This window comes from Plasmodium yoelii (genome assembly GCF_900002385.2).
Source record: "Plasmodium yoelii strain 17X genome assembly, chromosome: 10".
NCBI lineage: Eukaryota > Apicomplexa > Aconoidasida > Haemosporida > Plasmodiidae > Plasmodium > Plasmodium yoelii.
The window spans coordinates 1,168,471-1,188,072 of record NC_036182.2 but is presented as its reverse complement, the minus strand read 5'-3'; the positions used below and the strand labels follow the sequence as shown (position 1 = coordinate 1,188,072).

At 21.8% G+C, this 19,602-nt stretch overlaps 3 protein-coding genes across 3 annotated transcripts; all 3 read left to right on the top strand.

Annotated features, from left to right (window-relative positions):
• Nucleotides 1-746: 746 nt before the first annotated feature.
• On the top strand, nucleotides 747-1,898 carry PY17X_1028100 (inner membrane complex protein 1l, putative; the record flags this gene model as incomplete). The annotated part of the gene is made up of 1 exon (XM_724235.2): nucleotides 747-1,898. The coding sequence occupies one exon, from the start codon at nucleotides 747-749 to the stop codon at nucleotides 1,896-1,898; it is 1,152 nt and encodes a 383-aa protein (XP_729328.2).
• A 1,199-nt stretch (nucleotides 1,899-3,097) lies between these two features.
• Nucleotides 3,098-3,982, top strand: PY17X_1028000 (conserved Plasmodium protein, unknown function; the record flags this gene model as incomplete). Its single annotated transcript, XM_022956294.1, has 1 exon — nucleotides 3,098-3,982. One exon carries the CDS (start codon nucleotides 3,098-3,100, stop codon nucleotides 3,980-3,982), a length of 885 nt encoding a protein of 294 aa, XP_022813355.1.
• A 2,403-nt stretch (nucleotides 3,983-6,385) lies between these two features.
• PY17X_1027900 (NOT family protein, putative) lies at nucleotides 6,386-19,153 on the top strand (the record flags this gene model as incomplete). Its single annotated transcript, XM_022956293.1, has 2 exons — nucleotides 6,386-18,939; nucleotides 19,060-19,153. The coding sequence occupies 2 exons, from the start codon at nucleotides 6,386-6,388 to the stop codon at nucleotides 19,151-19,153; spliced, it is 12,648 nt and encodes a 4,215-aa protein (XP_022813354.1).
• Between the last annotated feature and the right edge of the window lie 449 nt (nucleotides 19,154-19,602).

Genomic DNA, 19,602 nt, shown 5'->3' with positions numbered 1-19,602 from the left:
CATATTACATTTTATGTTCATAATTTTTACTAAAAATAAATAATAATATATTATGTTAATAAAATTGTATCTTATTTGGTATAATAGTTATAAAAAAAAAAAAATTGAACACCTCAAAGCTTATATATATCCTATATATATAAACGTTGTTAAAAAAATATTATATATATTTTGTCTCTGCACACACAAAAAAAATATGGCAGTCTTAAATTTTCGATATTTTACTGAAATTTTAATAACTCCAAATCGTGTAAATTATTACTTTTATAAATAGCTCAAACTTAAATAAAATTTCTCACATGCTTTCAATTATTTTTAGGATTATAATGGTATAAATAAGAATATTTCTTATATATATCATATGCTAACAGTCTATTTTATTTTTGATATATACAACATTTTTTTTGATATATAAATTTGTAAGTTTTGTTTAAGTATGTTTTATTTCACAATTTTTTAACACAATAGTTTTATACAAATAAAAATAGCTAATTTATTAACAAATTCATTTTAAAAACAACCAAAAGTTGCTAAAAATATATATTGGAAATCTCTATATGCATGCATATGGATTACTCCCCATTTCTTTAAATAAATAAATAAATAAATAAGTATTTATTATATATATCTTCATTCACAAACAAAATTTATGTCTTTTGTCCTTTTTGCTTTTTTAGTTCATGTTATTATATGCATTTTTTCATAAAAATTATTAATTGTCTGGAAATTTATTTTACAAAAAAACAATGGGGTACAATTATGATAGCGAGGGATTAAAACCATACCCCATAAATGCGTATTCATTTAATCCATATGATAATCATTTTAAATATCCAATTTATAGAAGGAATGTAGGAGAAATAATTTATTCCAATTCTGCTCTTAGAAATAGGCAGACTAAATTTTCTCATTTTTGTAAAGCTCCAAGATATAAATTAAAAAGGATTGAAAGAAAAAGTAAAATCCCCGTTTTTCATAAAGCTCCTAAGATTGTTGAAGTCCCAGAAACCAGAGAAATAACCAGATTTGTAGACAATGTAAAAATAGTAGATATTCCAATTGAACAAATTAGGATTATTCCAAAAATAAAAATAAGGGATGTTGAAAAAATTAGGCATGTACCAGGTCCAATAGAATATATTGATATTGAACAAGAACGCATTATTCATAAACCATATATAAAATTAATAGAAAAAATTCGAGAAATTCCAGAAATTGAAGATGTTAATATCGAGGTACCAGTTTATGTACCTACACCTGTAGGTCCTCCTGAGGATATCTATATTAATGTCCCGTTACCTTACGATGTTCCTCAATTTTGTTATAAGCCTGATCAAAATATTATTAATCCTATTTCCTACCCAATTCCACACAATATAAACCATGACCCTAATATATATATCAATGAAGGTATCATAAATGCGGATTTTCAAGACATAAACCAGAAAAAAACACATTCGGTCTATCCAGAAAAATATGATAATCGAAATAACGTAGATGAATGGAATAGAAATTATAAAAAAGAATGTGATGTTCCTAATAATAATATATATGACTTTGACATATATAACAACAATATTCATGATAATTTTAATGTAAGCGAAGAAATTCAAAATTATTGTAAATATAAAAATAATGATATACCCAAAGAAAAACAAAGCTATAGCAAATATCTTAGAAACGATGAATACCATAAAAACATAAAAAATAATGAGTATAATACTAATGCAGGAAATTCATTCGATAAATATTATTATCCTTATTCAAATCATAATGATTACAATAACGAAAATTATGAAAACAATAAAAACTATATATATGACAACGAACAATTATCCCCCAATTATAACTCCAATAATAATAGTGTAGCAGAACTTATTGTTAAAAAAAAGAAATAAATATGTTTAATTAAATTTTAGTTAATATATGCATATACACCCTTTTATATTCATATTTCCCCTTTTTTATTTTCCATATATTTAATTTTTCTGTTTTATATCAATTCATATATCCATTATTAATTTATTTTTATCTATTTGTTCACCTTTTCCTTTTTTTGTTTGTGCTATAAACTTTATAAATCATGGAATATTAATAAATTTATAGTTAAAAGACATCATAAAAACTATAGTCTTATAAATATGTAATAATTTAAAAAATAAAAAAAAATCTCATAAGTCATTCCATACAATATATGCCTATTGCGGATAATAATGTTGTTTCATAAAAGTGAATATAAAATTATAGGTTACAGACTCAATTTTTATAGATAAAAACATGTTAATTATACAACTTAAAAATGGAAAATATTTTCTGTTCATAACAAAAGTAAAATACCAGAAATCGAAGAAATTGTTATGTATTATTGAACAGTTTTATTCTTTCATTATATGTATGTAAGGTCTTCAATTATAATATATAATACTAATTAAATCACACATGCTCTTACACATTTATTATCTTTTTGAAAAACGAGTAAGGAGGGGATGAGTATTATAAAAAATACCAATGATAATTTTATTTATAGTAAATACTAAAAATAAAAAAGTCTTTCAAATCATGGGATTTATAAATGAAATTCTTTAGGAGTTATTAATTGAATATATTTTAATGCATTTATTGTACCCAATATGCTTACTTTCGATGAATTATTTATTTATATAATCTATAGAATATTATAATTCATAAAAAAAACAATTAAGTTATATTCGTTTATTTATTTTGTTGGTACAGTTATTTTATATTTTTTATATGAAGATTTAATATATTATGGATATGTTTTTGTTTGATGATATATTGGAATGTTACTATGCTTAATAATATGCTTTTTATTTTATTTTTTCAGATATTAAAATGGGAATTATTATTCAAGTTTGATGCTTTTGATTTTATTTTTTTGTAAGAAAACTCACTTTTATTTATTACAATATTTTTTTAGTAAATATACTATATTTTACGAATGTGTATGATAATTGTAAGCTTATCAAATAGTGTTGTATATTATTATATGATTATATTTTGGGGCAATATATTTATATTAATATAATTTTTAATCCATTTTTTGAATAAAACATTTTTTGCGTGTAAAAGTATAAAAATGAAGAAGGTAAACATAATAAATAATCTTGATGAACAAATAAAATCATTAAATGACAATAACATACCACAAAAATATTGTACCCCATCAAATAATATAAATATTCAAAATTATTTAAAAGAAAATAACATTAAGTATAAACACCCATCTAATGTGTATCTAGGTCTTAATGATTTATTGAGATTTGTTGATAGTTTAAATCCTTTAGAAACTTATTCTTTTAATCACGGAAATATTTATTTGGAAAATGGGAGAAATGGAACAATTAATAATAAGCCCAATAAAAATGAACATATATATAATGATCAAAATTTATTTCAACATACCTCGAATAATAATTTTTTAAGAAATAATTCAAGTGAAAAAACGTATTATACAAAAAACAACTATGATAATAATGATAATTATAAAAATTATAATTCCTACCAAGAATATAACAACCGCCATAATAATAGTAATTATAAAAATAGTATTTTTTATGAGGATAATAATAAATATGATAAGAATCAAAACAATTCCTATATTTGTCTGGATAATGATGACCCTCAAAAATTAAGTGAAATCTATGATTCAAGAAACGCTTTATTACATAAAAGGGATCAAAAATATACACCAATTGACCATAAACAAACTATAGTATCTGATAATAAGAAAAATAATGAAAATAATATATTGAAACGTTTGTTTGAATGTAGAGATAACATGGCTAAATGGGATAATATGAATGACCCTGAAAAATTAATTACTACAAAAAATTTAAAATTATTATTGTTACATTCTCCGAAAACTATTGATGATATGAAAAATTTAAACTTAATAGGTTTTGGAGAAGATAAAATCCAAAAATATGGATTTGAATTCCTAAAAATTTTGTTATCCCGTTAATATTTGATATTTTTTTCATATTTTCTCCTTTTTAATGATTATTTTGTGTGTTCATACAAAATAATTTAAAGAGGTTTTTATAAATTAAATATATACTCAATAAATTCGTATATATATGTGTATACATATATATTTGTCTATTCTTACTATTCCTTTCATTGTTTTTGTATATTTTTAAAACTTTATTTCATATTTAATAATTTTTTTATATACACTTTAATATAACATTAAAAAAAATAATACTATAATTTTTTTAAAACGTGCTTTATAATTTACATATGAAAACAGTATTTTCTCTCTATTGTTTCTAAATTTTACTATTAATAACCAAACTTATCACAATTTTCAACTATAAACTTATGATTTGTATAGAGTCGAATATTTCATAACGTTACACTATTTAGGAGTTGTCCTTTTACTTATTCAAGTCTTAAATGGTAAAATTCAATTGCGTTATACTTTAAAAAAATATAATTAGTATTGTATATATACAAATAAATAGCACATATATTATAATGAAAGGGGGAAAAAGTATATAATAACATTATAATTATATTTTTATGTACATTTGTTTATAGAAAATATGTTATATATTAGGTGTTTATATTTGAAAAAAAAACCTTATGTTATTTGCTATTTTGTAGTTTGGTAAATTTATTTTGTAGTTGGTAAATTTATTTTGTAGTTTTTTATGTAAATAATTTTCCTTATATTAATTTTTTAAAAAGGCTTTTTTTTTGAAAACATTTGGAAATAAGTAGTATAATAAGAAATACAATTAGAAAAAATTAATTGACGTTTTACAATCATATGTTTTGTATATATACTTTTTATGTATGTACATTAATTCATGTATAAATTGGTCAAAAAGATAAAGAAAAATATGGAAGGATTGAATACAAAATACTCATTTTTTTTTAATTTATTAATCCTACCTTGAAAAAAAATTATTAGTTACCTTATGGTTTTTAATAATAACATAGACAATATAACTTTAAAATATAAGCATATAAGAAATGTATTGGTATTTTAATGGCATAATACAACATTGTCCTTACATATTTTCTTAAAATATAATACTTTTAAAACAATATGTATAAATATGTCTACATAAATAGATATACATATGGTTTTACAATTTCCAAGCCCGTATTTTTTTTTAATTTAATACATAACATATTCAAGGGAATGCCTTTTTTTTTATCGTGATTTTCCATATTATATATACTTGTTTATAATATATTTTTTCTTTTAATTTATATTATATTCCATTTTTATTATTTCCATTTTATTATTTATTTACTAATATACATATTTTCCTTTCACTGCATGCTCCCTTATATTTTTTTAAGTTTAAGATCATATTTTTTTATATACCAATTTTTTTCCATCTCTTATTTTTTTTTATATGCATACTTATTTTTTTAAAAAAACAATTAAGTTGAAAAAATTATAAATTAAGTTTTCTTGTTAAAAGAAAAAAACATATGTTCTTTTAATGCTTTATTATTTTTTTTATTCCAACTTGCCCCCCCAATAACAGTTATATATATGTACCAAAAAACAACCTAGAATTTACTTAAATTTCCATACCAATTTAATATATTGTATAAATGAATACAAAGAAAAAATGGAAAAAAATACGACTTAAAAGGTATAGAAACGCCGAATTCTCAAACTGTATATATGGATATTATGCACATACAATTATTATACTATGAACCAATATATTATATATATATATATATATAATATATATATATAATGAGTGCATATGATAAATATACTTAATAAACATAACCAGAAAACATATTCTCTTACCATTTTAAAGAAATTCACACATTAAATTTGTATATATATTAAATATATTATATAATATATTATATTATATATATTAATATTGTAAATATTTATTTTGCCATATATTATATTAGCTTATATGTAATTACGTACAGTATAGCGCAACGAGTATTTGAATAAATTTTTCTTTTAATCAACCTTATTATATTTTTTCATAGATAATTTTTTTATTTTTTATTTCCTTTTCATTGATATATTTTATTATTTCATTTTTATGTATGTATATATATATATAATAAATAGTTTAAACAAAAATTGTATTCAATATATATGCATATATAATAATTATTTATAATTTTTTTTTAACAAGTTTTTAAACAGTTAAATCCGTATTTAGTATATATGTTTTTTTAATATATATAAGTATATGTATGTGTTATGTATATATATATTTTAAATATGTCACAATATTTTTAAAACACACAATTATAGGATTTATATAAAAATAAAATAAGTAACAAAAGAGAAGATATAACGCATTTATGTACATATAATATATTTATCGTTGTACAATTGTAAATATGAATTTTTACATATCAAAATATGAGAATGGATTACCATGAAAAAAGAAATTATTTTATGAGCATAAAACAGCATTTTAGTTTCATTAAAAAAAAAAATAATACTAATGTAAATGCTAGTAGTGAAAATATAAACAAATCATCATTGAGTGATTATGATAATTCAACCAAAACTGGAAATGAATATTACGAGGAAGATATAAATAAAACAGAAAATAGTGATAGTATAATAAATATAAATGAAAAAAACATAGGAGATAATAAACATACTAGTGATGATTTAAGGGCATCGACTAATAGTAATAAAAGTGTTAACAGTAATATGGATGATTGGATAGCTGATAATAATATCGCAAGCCAAAATAGTAACAACAATAATATTCATAATAATGATAATAATAATTCTGTGAATAAAATACATAAAAATATTGGAGGTCATGTAAAAAATAATGATGATAAAAATCAATGCTATTCTGACAATAGTAATATATTAAATTCGAATACCCATGGAAATAATGCTAATAGCAACAATGATGACCATTTAAATAAAAATATAATGAATAACAGTGATTCACCAAATGTTAATAACGAATTTGATATTTCCGAAAATCAAACTTCGATACAAAAGAACATGAAAAATAAAAATAACGATATTAAAAATGGGTCAATAAATATGGAACAAAATGACAAAAATCATAATTATGATAATCAATATTTTATAAAAAATGAAGACACAGAATTTCGAAATACTGATAAATTACCAAAACAAAATATGATTAAAACAAATTCATATATAAAAAACAATCAAGGGAAGCAACCACCCGCTGATTCAAATAATGAAAACCAAAGGGATAGTAATAACAACACTAATAATAATAATTTTGATAATTTTAATTGCAATAATAATATAGCCAATTATAACCAAATAAATGATAGTAATAATAATGAGAAAGGGTTGAAAACCCATTTAGAATCAGCTAAATGTGATAATTATTCTTATAAAAATAATGGTAAGCTTGTAGATATACCTAACAATAAGCCAATTAATACCAACAAAATTACTATTGATAATTTAAATGATATAAATAAAAGCAATAATGTAAAAAGTAATAGTGACGCGAACTTAAATACTGATATGAATGCCAAATCTAAGGCAAATAATTCCATTCATGAAAATAAGGATCCATTATTTTTTGAAGGAGAAAAACTGCAACTTAATAATTCTAAAGAAGAAACATCTCTTAAACAACATGATAATAATAATAATAATAACAAGTCAAATAATATTAATAACAATTATAATAATAAAGGAAGCAATAAGGGAGGAGGTAAACGCTCGAACACTGGCGGGAATCCAATTAACAACCAAAATGATAATAACAAAAGTAGCAATAATAGTAATGGAAATAATGGGGGAGATGGCCACAATAATAACAATAATAATAAGGATGATAATAAAGACAATAATAATGATGATGATGAAAATAAAGGAGGTGGTAAAAATAATAAAGGAAATGAAAAGGGAAAAAATCGAAACAACAAAAATAATAAAAATAACAAAAATAACAATAAAAATAGTGGGAAAAATGGTCATAAAAATAGTCATTTAGATAGAAATTCCGATGAAAAGGCAAAAGAAAATGTTATGATTCGAGGAGATAAAAAAAAAAAAAACAATAGCGCCAATAATAGTGGTAATAATAATAACAATGCCAAAGATTTGATGAACTTGAAAATCGGCTCGAATATGCGAAACAATACAAATAATTTAAACAGAGAAAATATAAACAAAATTACTAATAATAATAACGCACTTTATAATAATAATAATGTACATATGGAAATGTATGAAAATAATAATGAAGTATGTATAAATAATGCTATTGGAAAAACAAATGTTGGAATGAATTTTAATGGCATGTCTATAAAAAAAATGAACGAATTATGTAATAATATGAATAATAAAATGCATATAAATCACATGGATACTTTTGATAACAATGATAATATAGTTCATATGGATGAAGAAATTAACCATTTTAATGGAAATAATTTTGATGTAAAAGTTTTTAATAATATGAATGTAATGCATAATATAAATAATATAAATGGATTAAAAGATTTAAATGATATGAATAATATGATAAATAATATGGAATGTGATATACATAATAATTTTATGGCTTATTATGGGCTTTCCTCTGAAGAATTTTCAAATATCAATAATAAAAAACATGATACAGATATTATTATTGATAATAGTAATAAAAATAGTAAAAATATGAATCCTAATATAAATTCACATAATGCTAGTACATATAATAATATATACAATGGAAACATATACAATAATAATAATGATAATAACAATTTACATGAATCTATGATATATCCAATGAATAATATTAAAAATAATACAGATATAAAGGAATACTATCAATATTATAATAATAACAATAATCCTATACAAAATGCTAATAGTTCATATTATCCAGAACATGAAGAAAAAATATACTTGAATAATAATGGAAATATAAATAAATTTATTGAATATAAAAAAAATAATATGCCTTATATAAATAGAACTATTGATGATAAATATGAAGAAGAAAATATATTTCAAAATAGTTATGCAAAAATGGATATGCACGAATTAAATAAGTCTGAAAATAATAACAATTTTAATAATACATTAAAAAGTTATTGGTTATATAATAAAGATAATATAATAAAAAATGATGTAATCAATAATAAAATTAATATGAATATAATACAAGAAAAAAATGAAAATAAAAATCAAATAAATCCAAATTTAGAAGATAGTTTAAATTATAATGAAGCTAATACATTAAATTTGTTAAATATTGCTTTTAATGAAATATTTGCTGATAAAAAACATCTAATAGAAAAAACGATTACTAAAAGATTTATGAAAAAATTAGCCGCTGTTTTGAAAGATATTAATCCAGATAATATTAAAGGGAAAGGCAAGCAACTGAAAAAATTAATATTAAATAAAAAGAAGACTAACAAACAGGAAAAACATGAAACTGAAAAAAATAAAAAGGAAACAAATAAGACATCCAACGTTAAAATAAGTAATGATACCAAAAATGAAGATACTAAAATAAACGGCGAAGAAATAATAAAAGAATGTGATGAGAAAAATGTCAAAGATACTATAGATGATAAGAAAGAAAAAACAAATACAAATAATAGTTCAGATTCAAAAGGAAACAAAGAAGAAAATAATAATAATGAAATGAACAAAAGCAATGAGCTCGAACAAAAAGAAAAAAAATCAAAAAGTAAAAAAAATGAAAAAAACAGCACAAACGCTAACGAACTTACAGCAATTAGTGAAGATACTTCTAAAGAAGTTAATGAAATGGAAAATAAAAAAGAATTTGATAAAAAAACAGGAAATAAAAACAATACTGATAATGGACAATCAGTATTGAAAGATGATGATCCGAAATGTGACCCTAACTCATCATGTACTAAGGATGATAATGTGGGTGAAAACAATAAAAAGGGAATAGAAGAAAATATAGAAAATAAGAAAAATGGTTTCGATAAAGATGAAACAATTAGCAATAATAATAAAAATAATAATGATGATGAAAAGGGAGAAACCCAAAACGGAAATTCACTTGAAAATATTAAAAGAGAAGATGAATTTTTTGAAGAAAATAAAATAGATGGTGTATATAATAAGGAAATAAAAAATTATCAAGAACAAAAAATATTAGACAATAATGCAAGTGAAAATATTAATGAGAATGTAGAAAATGATAATACAGAAAATAATGAAAGAAATGAAAATATTTCTTGCCATAGTGGAAGCAGTACATATGAATATTTAAATGAAAATGTTGAGGATAGTGATGATGAAGGAAATGATGAAAATAATAATAGTAAGTATATAACAGGAATTAATGATAGATATGAAGAAATAAAAATTGAAGATGATGTAATGATAAGAAGAGATATATTTTTTTTTAATTTATTAAAAATTGTTATAAAAAAAAAAACATCTGAAGATATGTTAATATATTTACATCTTTTAAATGCAATAAATATAGATAAAATATTTGATTATATTATACAATTATCTTGTGATATATTTAATACTTTATTAAATTTTATTGAAATAACAAAAGATTCATCAACATATAGATTATTATTAAAAAACTTGGGAGCATGGATAGGAATAATAACAATTGGTAGAAATAAACCATTAATATCAAAATATATGAATATTAAACAATTAATTTTATATTCATATGATAATGGATATTTAATAGTTACTTTTCCAGCTGTTTGTAAAATTTTAGAAAGCATAAAAAATTCTAAAATATTTAAACCTCCTAATCCATGGACAATAGGAATATTAAATTTATTAGGAGAATTACATGAAGCTCAATCACTAAAAACAATTCTTATTTTTGAAATCGAAATTTTATTCAATTATTTAAAAATTAATGTATTTGATTATTATAACAAATGTAATATTATCAAATGTAGAAATATGCCAATTAATTCAAATGATTTGTTTGTGAGAAATAATTATAATGACAACAATTCTAATACTAATGTTAATATGGGATATGTAAATGATAATGGGGGTCGACATTTTGCCAATACTAGTGAAATTCGTCATATATATAACAAAACATATAATAGTGGTGCAAACTTTTATCCAAATGACAATTTTATAAATAATGATAATAGAACAAATAGACCAATAGGATTAGGAGATGCATCATCAGCTAACTATTTGATTAACAAAGATTTAAGATATAACAACATGATCAATACTCATAATGGACATATTATGGGATCAGAAGCAACATCTACAGCAGCTATTTCAACAACTAGTAACAGTAACACTAACGATTTGTACAATAGAAAACATCTTAGTGCAAATCTATTAAATAAAGGTAAAAAAAATGATAACACAAAAAAAAAAACTTTTATAAATATTGAGAATAGAATGTATATGGTGAATAGTTTAGCTCAAATGAGCAATCTCAATGTTATAAATAGTAATAATAATAATACATATAATTTTGTTTTTAATTTATTAGGTGATTTTGTGATGATAAATGATGGAAATAACATTACTGATAGTGAAGTTAGTGCTAATAATAAGAACAATTTTGAAGATTCAAATTTGATGCAATCATTATCGAAAAATTTCAAAAATATGGATAATAACCTTACTTATAATAAACAAATTTATAAAAGTAGCATGACTAGTGAACTAGTTTTAAAAAATAACGCCTCACAAAGAAACATAACCGGGGCTAATGCTGGTAAAGTCAATAATATTGGAAAAGATTCTCATACAATGTCAATGTACAATTATATGAATAATGAACAACCAACCTATAATCCAATGTTTGGAAATAACATAGATATGTATGCAAATGAAAATGATCTATATAATAATATGTATAATAAAAATATGGAATATATGCACTCAATGAGTGGTGAACATATAGGAAATAAAAATATGAATAACATAAACAATAATGGAAATAATGATGATATTCTTATGAAAGATTTAAAATACAATGCTAAGAAAAAAGAGAAGATGATTGAATTTGAATTTAAAGATAATTCTTCCAAAAATCCAAATTATACTTTAAATAAAAATAAACTTTTATTAAACAATAATAAACTTGAACATCAACGATTTAAAAGTTCAGATATAAAAGATGGAAATGTTGGAATTAAACCTGAAATATATGATAATAACAATAAAAGAGATTCTTATTCTTCTCAATTGATAAATAATATGAAAATAAAAAACATGTTACCAAATACTGTAGATAAAATGAAAATGGCTGATTATATGAATAATAACATTATGCACGCTTCTAATAGTACTAACAAAAATAATTTGAATGATGGGCTTATTACTGGAAATAATAATAATAATAACATGATGGATTCTTCATATTCTGGTTATCCAGGAGTAGATATGAATATGGAAAACCAAGCAAATATTTCATATAAAGATAACACAACTAATAACAGTATTAATAATAACGGTAGTAATAATAATACAAATAAATTTAATGAAATTATATTTGACGAGATATCAAATATTTTAAAAAAAAATATAGTTTTATCACCTTCCATTTCAATACTAAAATTAAATTTTAAATATAAGGCATTAATATATTTAGCATTTGATTCGGCTATTAAAGAAATTGTATCTTCAATTGTTGATAGATTTGTTTTGATAGGGTGTATAACAACTAGAGAATTAGTAAAAAAAGATTTTTTAAATGAACAAAAAGAAACAATTATACAAAAAGCATCATTATTAATGGCAACAAGTATAACTTCTTCTCTTGCTTTAGTTTCATGCAAAAAACCTTTGAAAAATGTATTAATACAAAATTTAAGAAATGCATTTGAACAAAATATTCCTGAAAGAAATAACACAATCGCTATTGATGATATCATAAAAATTTTAATTAACGATAATATCAATTTAATATATTTAATAATTGAGCAAATAGCTATTGAGAAATCATCTATAGAAATAGAAGAAATTATGAAACCTGTTTATGCGTCTAGAAAATATGCACGTATACATAAATTAAATATAAAAGATAATACATCAAATAAATATTATAACACTTTACCTGTTTTTTTAAAAGCCCATAATATAACTTTGAAGCACATCCAAGTATATAAAAATTTTATGAATTTAAAAAATGCTAAAAGTTTACAACAAAAATTATTTTCAGTGACTAATAATGTACACGAACAAGAAAGAATTTCAAATGAGGGTAACACAACTAATCGAAATGGAAAAGCCACAAAAGGTATGCTCAATGATGATGGTAACATAAATAATTTTTATAATAACAAAAAATATGGAATTATGCAACATACATTAGATGGAAGAAATTCAAAACATGGAGATTATAAATTGTCAGAAAATGAATACAACAAGGAAACCTTAAACAACCACAATAGACAAGAAGATTCTAAATGTGATAATGAAATGAAAAAAAACAGATATTCAGAGGAATCATATTATAACGAAAAAGGCATAATAGAAGAAGATATTAACAGTAATATTGCAGGAACTAAGGATGTTGGAAATAATAATATGCATCAACAAAAAGGTGCTTCAAATATCGGTTACAAAAACAATGAAGGAGTTAAGTTTATCCCTTGTAAGAATAATAACTCGAAAGAAAATGTAAATTTTCACTTAGGTAATTTGAATAGCAATATAAATAATTTAAATATTCTGAATAGTAATGCTATGAATAATGTAAATCTAAATAATCTTAACAGTAGCGCTGATGGCGACACTGCTAAAATTCCTACTAGCGACATTACAAATATCGCTATAAATAATAATGCTAATTATATGAACAACCTAAACTTATATTACTCTTCTAATTGTCATTATATATATAAAAACTCAACTAACAAATATAATTGTAATAATTCTGATAATAATTTTAATACGAATAATAGGTATGTGAACATGCAAATTATTAATAATGATGGTAATTCTGGCCTTTATACTTATGGCGACCAATATCCACCAAACTATTCGGGAAATTACCCACGGAATTATATTGAAAACGGTACAAATAATTTTTCAGAAAATACAGAAAATTTATATTCTCAAAACTCCAACCAAAAATACGAAAATGGTTATACCCATCATTTACCAAAAATTTCTACTAATACTATTTTCCAAGCTGCTCAAAATTTAGAAGACTTAAAAAATGGAAATATGCACCCGTCTAATAATGATAGTGAAATTTCCTTTCCCCAATTTTCTAACATTCCATTAAATCCAAACTTCGAAAGTAAGTTATCTATTAATATTAACACCAATATAAATAAAAATGTATGTAATCATAACAACATAAACTGTATGTTAATACATGAACAGTTTAATGAGTATAATATAAATTACGATCATAATAATATTGCTATTATTAATAAAGAAAATAATTTCCAAAATTGTATAAATAACAATTTTGTGGAATACATGAAAAATGTTAATTCTAAAAATAACTCTACTAATACTATATATTATAGTCCCAATAGTAATGGAAATAATAATAACGGAAATAATAATAATGGAAATAATAATAATGGTAATAATTTTGCTTGTTTTAATATAGGTACCTCATCTCCTATTCCACCTTATATGAATAATATTAAAATGGATTGTTCCTCGTTAAATGGGAATATAAATGATACCAAAACTGTAGATTTAAATAACGAGCATAATATGACAACATTTAACAGTGACGTTTTAAATAATTACGATACCACCAGAAATGTGATAATGAATGTAAACAAAGATTCAGAAAAAAATGAAAAAGAAAATGAAAATAAGACCAATGTTACAAACTATGGTATTACGCATATAAATAGAGGAAATGATAACAACGATCTTAATAATAATTATTATATTGATGGAGAACAAATTAATAATTCCAAAATACTCACATCGATTTCATCAGATTGCACAGACAAAGTAAACATGTGTTTGAAAAAAATTAACAACATAGACTTATTGTTCAAAAAAAAATATTTATTTTTTATTTCAGAAATATTTTTAAAAGAAAATAAAGAAAAAATAAATACAAAAAATATTATATCTCTTTTCGAATTTTGTATGATTAATATTAAGGATTATATTAAATATTTGATTATTTTCCCTCCTATTATATCTACGTCAAATATATATAGTGGTTATTGTAATATAAAAACACCATTTTTTAAATTTGAAAAAAATATTTACACAGATATAACACCACTTTTATTTATTACTTCCTTGTCAACTGATCATGAAATTTTTAAATTATGCAAAATTATTATTTATATATGTGAAAATTCGGAAAATCAAAGTGATACATATAAAATTATAGGAACAAAATTGTATAGATCCATACAAGAAATGCTAAAAAATAAATATATAATAAACAATAATATTGCAAATGTGAAGGAAGAAAAAAAAACATTTCATGAACAAGGACATGATATATTTCCAACTAATGATAGTGATACAAAAAACAATCAAAATAAAACTAATCAGATGAATATAACATATAATGAAACTGATATTCTTATAGAAATCCAATTATGTATACTCGAATTAATGTGCATAAAAAGTAGAGAATTAAAACAATTAATTACTTCCTATATATTAAGTTCTCCTTATCAAAATATAAATAGCATTTCTTATTTCATTAGATATAATATTATTAATTTGAAACGTTTAGATAAAAATATGAGAAATCATTTAAACAATTTAAACAATACCAATGCTATTAAATTTTGTACTGAATTAATATATCTTATGGTAATTGAAAAGAAGTATATAAATTCTGATAATTTAAAAAACTCAATTAAACAGATTGCAAAAATTTATAATTTGTTATCTAATAATAGTGAGAATATTAATAAGGATAAAAAAAATGTATTAATTACTATAAGAAAAAAGGCCAAGCAAATAATTAAAGGAATTAAAAAAATTAGAAAAAATAAAACATTAGAAACTATCAAAGTATTAAAGACTGTTACTGAATATTTAGGCGAATCGAAAGCAAAGGAATCAAATAAAATTAATAGTCGAAAAATGGAGAAAAATACTATTAAAAAAGATGAAGATGGTGATAAAGAAGTTAAAAAGAGAAATAATATATGCACTAAACTACAAAATGATGTAAATACGCAATGTGATTATACTAATATAGATGAATATGTTGTGTTTTTGTTAGAAAAGTTAAATTATGAAAATAATAAAAATTTTAGTACTGAAGATATATTAGAAAAAGAAATTATAAAAATAAATGCAGATGAAAAAAATGGAATAAAAAATCATACATCCAATACTTTCAACAATGAACAATATTCTGATAATCATTTAAAATGTGATCTAGAACAAAATGAAAAACACAATTTTAAATCCAAAAGTGAGCAAAATACAAATAATAATGAATGTAACAATAATGTCATTGTTTCGGAATATTGTGAAAATACACAATGTAATATTTATAAAGAAAAAGAAGAAGGATATAATTCTTCTGAAACGGGTTCAGATGTAACATGCACTTCTCTATATTCAAATAAATCGGAAAAATCAAGAAATTCATCAGAAAACTCATCATTATCAGTTTGTTCCATTGCTTTAGACTCAAAAAATAATTCAAAAAAAAATGGATACACAAATGAAACTGATGTTAGCAAATCGTCTTACTCATCAGACTCCAATTCTTCTAGTGCATCAAATATAAGTACTATATCGGTCGAACATAAATCTACAAATTTAGAAACAAATAAAGAAATAGATATAAAAATACCAGTCACAGAGAAAAACAACTTGTTAAATAATTTTATAAATATAAAAAAAATGAATATAAATGAAAATTACATTAATAAAAAGGCTTATTATATTACAGATATATTTAATGATAAACCAATTAAATGCAAATATTTACCATCACCTCCAAATATAAATAAAGAAAAGGGAATGATTATTGCATGCTTATTTGCTGAGTGGTATTTTATATATAAAAATTACTTAAATATTTCTAAAATGAATGCACCTAGCAATACCCCCGATATTTTGAAACAACAATATAAATCGAAATGCATCAAATATATACAAAAATTAATAAAATTTGAATTTTTAAACATGGATAAAATGACTGACTGTTTTTTTACACACACTATTAATATATCGGTAAATATAGCTTTATATAATTTGCAAAAAGATGATGTTATCAAAGATGAGTTAACAAATCAGAAACTACATCAAACAGAAAAGGAAAACGATAAAAAAGGAAAAAAACAAGTTGAAGAAAGCCAAAATGAAAATTATGAAGCAAATAATGTATCTCAAATAGATAATGATAACAAAATTGAAACTTTAAAAAATAATATTGAAATGAAAGAATTAAAAAATAATAGCGAATTATTAAATTATAATTATATTGATTCGTGGTCTAAAATGATTGTAATTATTCTACAATTAGTTGAAGATATAAAAGGAATATCACCAATTATTGTTTTACAAAAAGTTTTGAATTCATTATGTATGATTATACATAAAAGATGTGAAATTGAAAAAAGAAAATTTAATCAAAGACCTTATTTTAGATTATTACACTGTTTATTAAATGACATAAATGAAGCATTTACAGTGTCAATTATTCCTAACAATGTTGCTACAGTACAATCAAATGATAAGCTGATATATTTAAATTGTTTTTCGAATTGTTTTGATATATTATCTCCAATACGAGTTCCATCTTTTTCCTTTTCATGGCTAGAACTTATATCTTCTAAACATTTTATGCCAATTTTATTATCAAATATATGTGGATGGGGAATATACAAAAATTTATTAGTTGCACTTTTTACATTTTTAAAATATTGTTTAAAAAAATTACAAATATCTAAAGCCATTGAATCATTATATATAGGAACTGTAAGAATACTTTTAGTATTGCTCCACGATTTTCCAGAATTTTTATGTAGTTATTATGTAACATTTTGTAGTCTATTTCCAATTAATTGCATTCAATTAAGAAATATAGTCCTTTCAGCATTTCCAAGAAATATAAAATTACCTGACCCATTCATGTCAAATATTAAAATGGATTTATTACAAGAAATTAAATTAGTTCCTAAAATCTTAACAAATATCATTTTTCCATTATTTAAAAATAATTTTAAACAATTAATTGATGACTATTTTAATAAAAAAAAATACTCATTACTTTTACAAATTAAAAATAAATTATATTTACCAAAAAATAAAATTTATCAACATTTTGTTAAATATGATATGGATATTATGAATTCATTAACATTATATGTGGGAGCGTTTATTTGCAAAGCTAAGACAAACAATCTCTTTAGTTTTAACAGCAATTCGGACCCTATACTTTTAATTAAGCCTAAAAATGATACCTCTAATAACACAAAGGAAGAAAATAAAACCCTTTCAAGGGATCGGGATATTATACAAAAAATTGTATTAAATTATCAAGGAGAAATTTTAAAACGAAAAGACATAAAAGAAGGAGATGAAAAACAACCAAATCAAGAAAATCAAAGAAATGGAGAACAAAATAATAATTTGCCTAACAAATATGTAGATCTTGTGCAAGAAAATAATATAGAAAATGAAATTTCATCATTTTCAAATTGTGATAAAACAAATACTAAAGTGTTAAAACAAAATAGTGTAAATAATAAAGAAGATAATGATGGCACAATAGAAATTACTATTATCAAAAAAAATCTTGCTTATACATTATTTTTGTTTTTATTAAAAGAATTAGATATGGAAGGAAGATACTTATTATTATTGAATATAGTTAATCATATTAGATATCCTAATTCGCATACCCATTATTTTTCATGTCTCATTTTGTTTTTATTTTCATATTCAAATGATATCGTTATTAAAGAACAAATAATTCGGGTTTTGCTGGAAAGAATTTTAGCTCATAGGCCACATCCATGGGGATTATTAATTACATTTATTGAATTAATCAAAAATAAAAAGTAAGAGAATATTTATTTTTTACACAAACAAAAAGAGGATATACATAAATAAGCATGTATATAATGTATATACTAAAATACACATTATTTACATATTAATATAATACCTTTTTTTTATAGATTCAAAATTTGGGAATATCCATTTGTACATGCCACATCGGAGATTAAAAAAATATTCAAGTCAGTTTTTCAGACATGCTTAGGAAATGTTTAGCATATTGTTATTTTTAGAATATTTATAAGTTCGTTTTTATTATTTTTGTTGTAAATAAAAGGTATATATATTATGTGTATATAAGCGCGTCTATATGTACTTACATTATATACATATGCGCGCATACCATATTTGTGGGATTTTGTTTTTTTCCTCATAATTAATTTTTTAAAGAATAAGCTACACTTTTTCAGTTAAAATTTTATGTACTACCATCATTTTTTTTTAAATACTTCAAAAGAGAAATAAAAGCAAAATAATATAAATCCTATAATTGTGTTGTTAGTTTGCCGTTTACATTTTCATAAATATGTTTTTGAAATTTCAATAAATATTGTGTACACATATATGTAGTATGTATGTATGCATATGAGAATGAAGTATATTTGTATCATATGCTATGTTTTTTTATTTTTTTTTAAGTACAATTTAATTTTTTTTTTCATTAT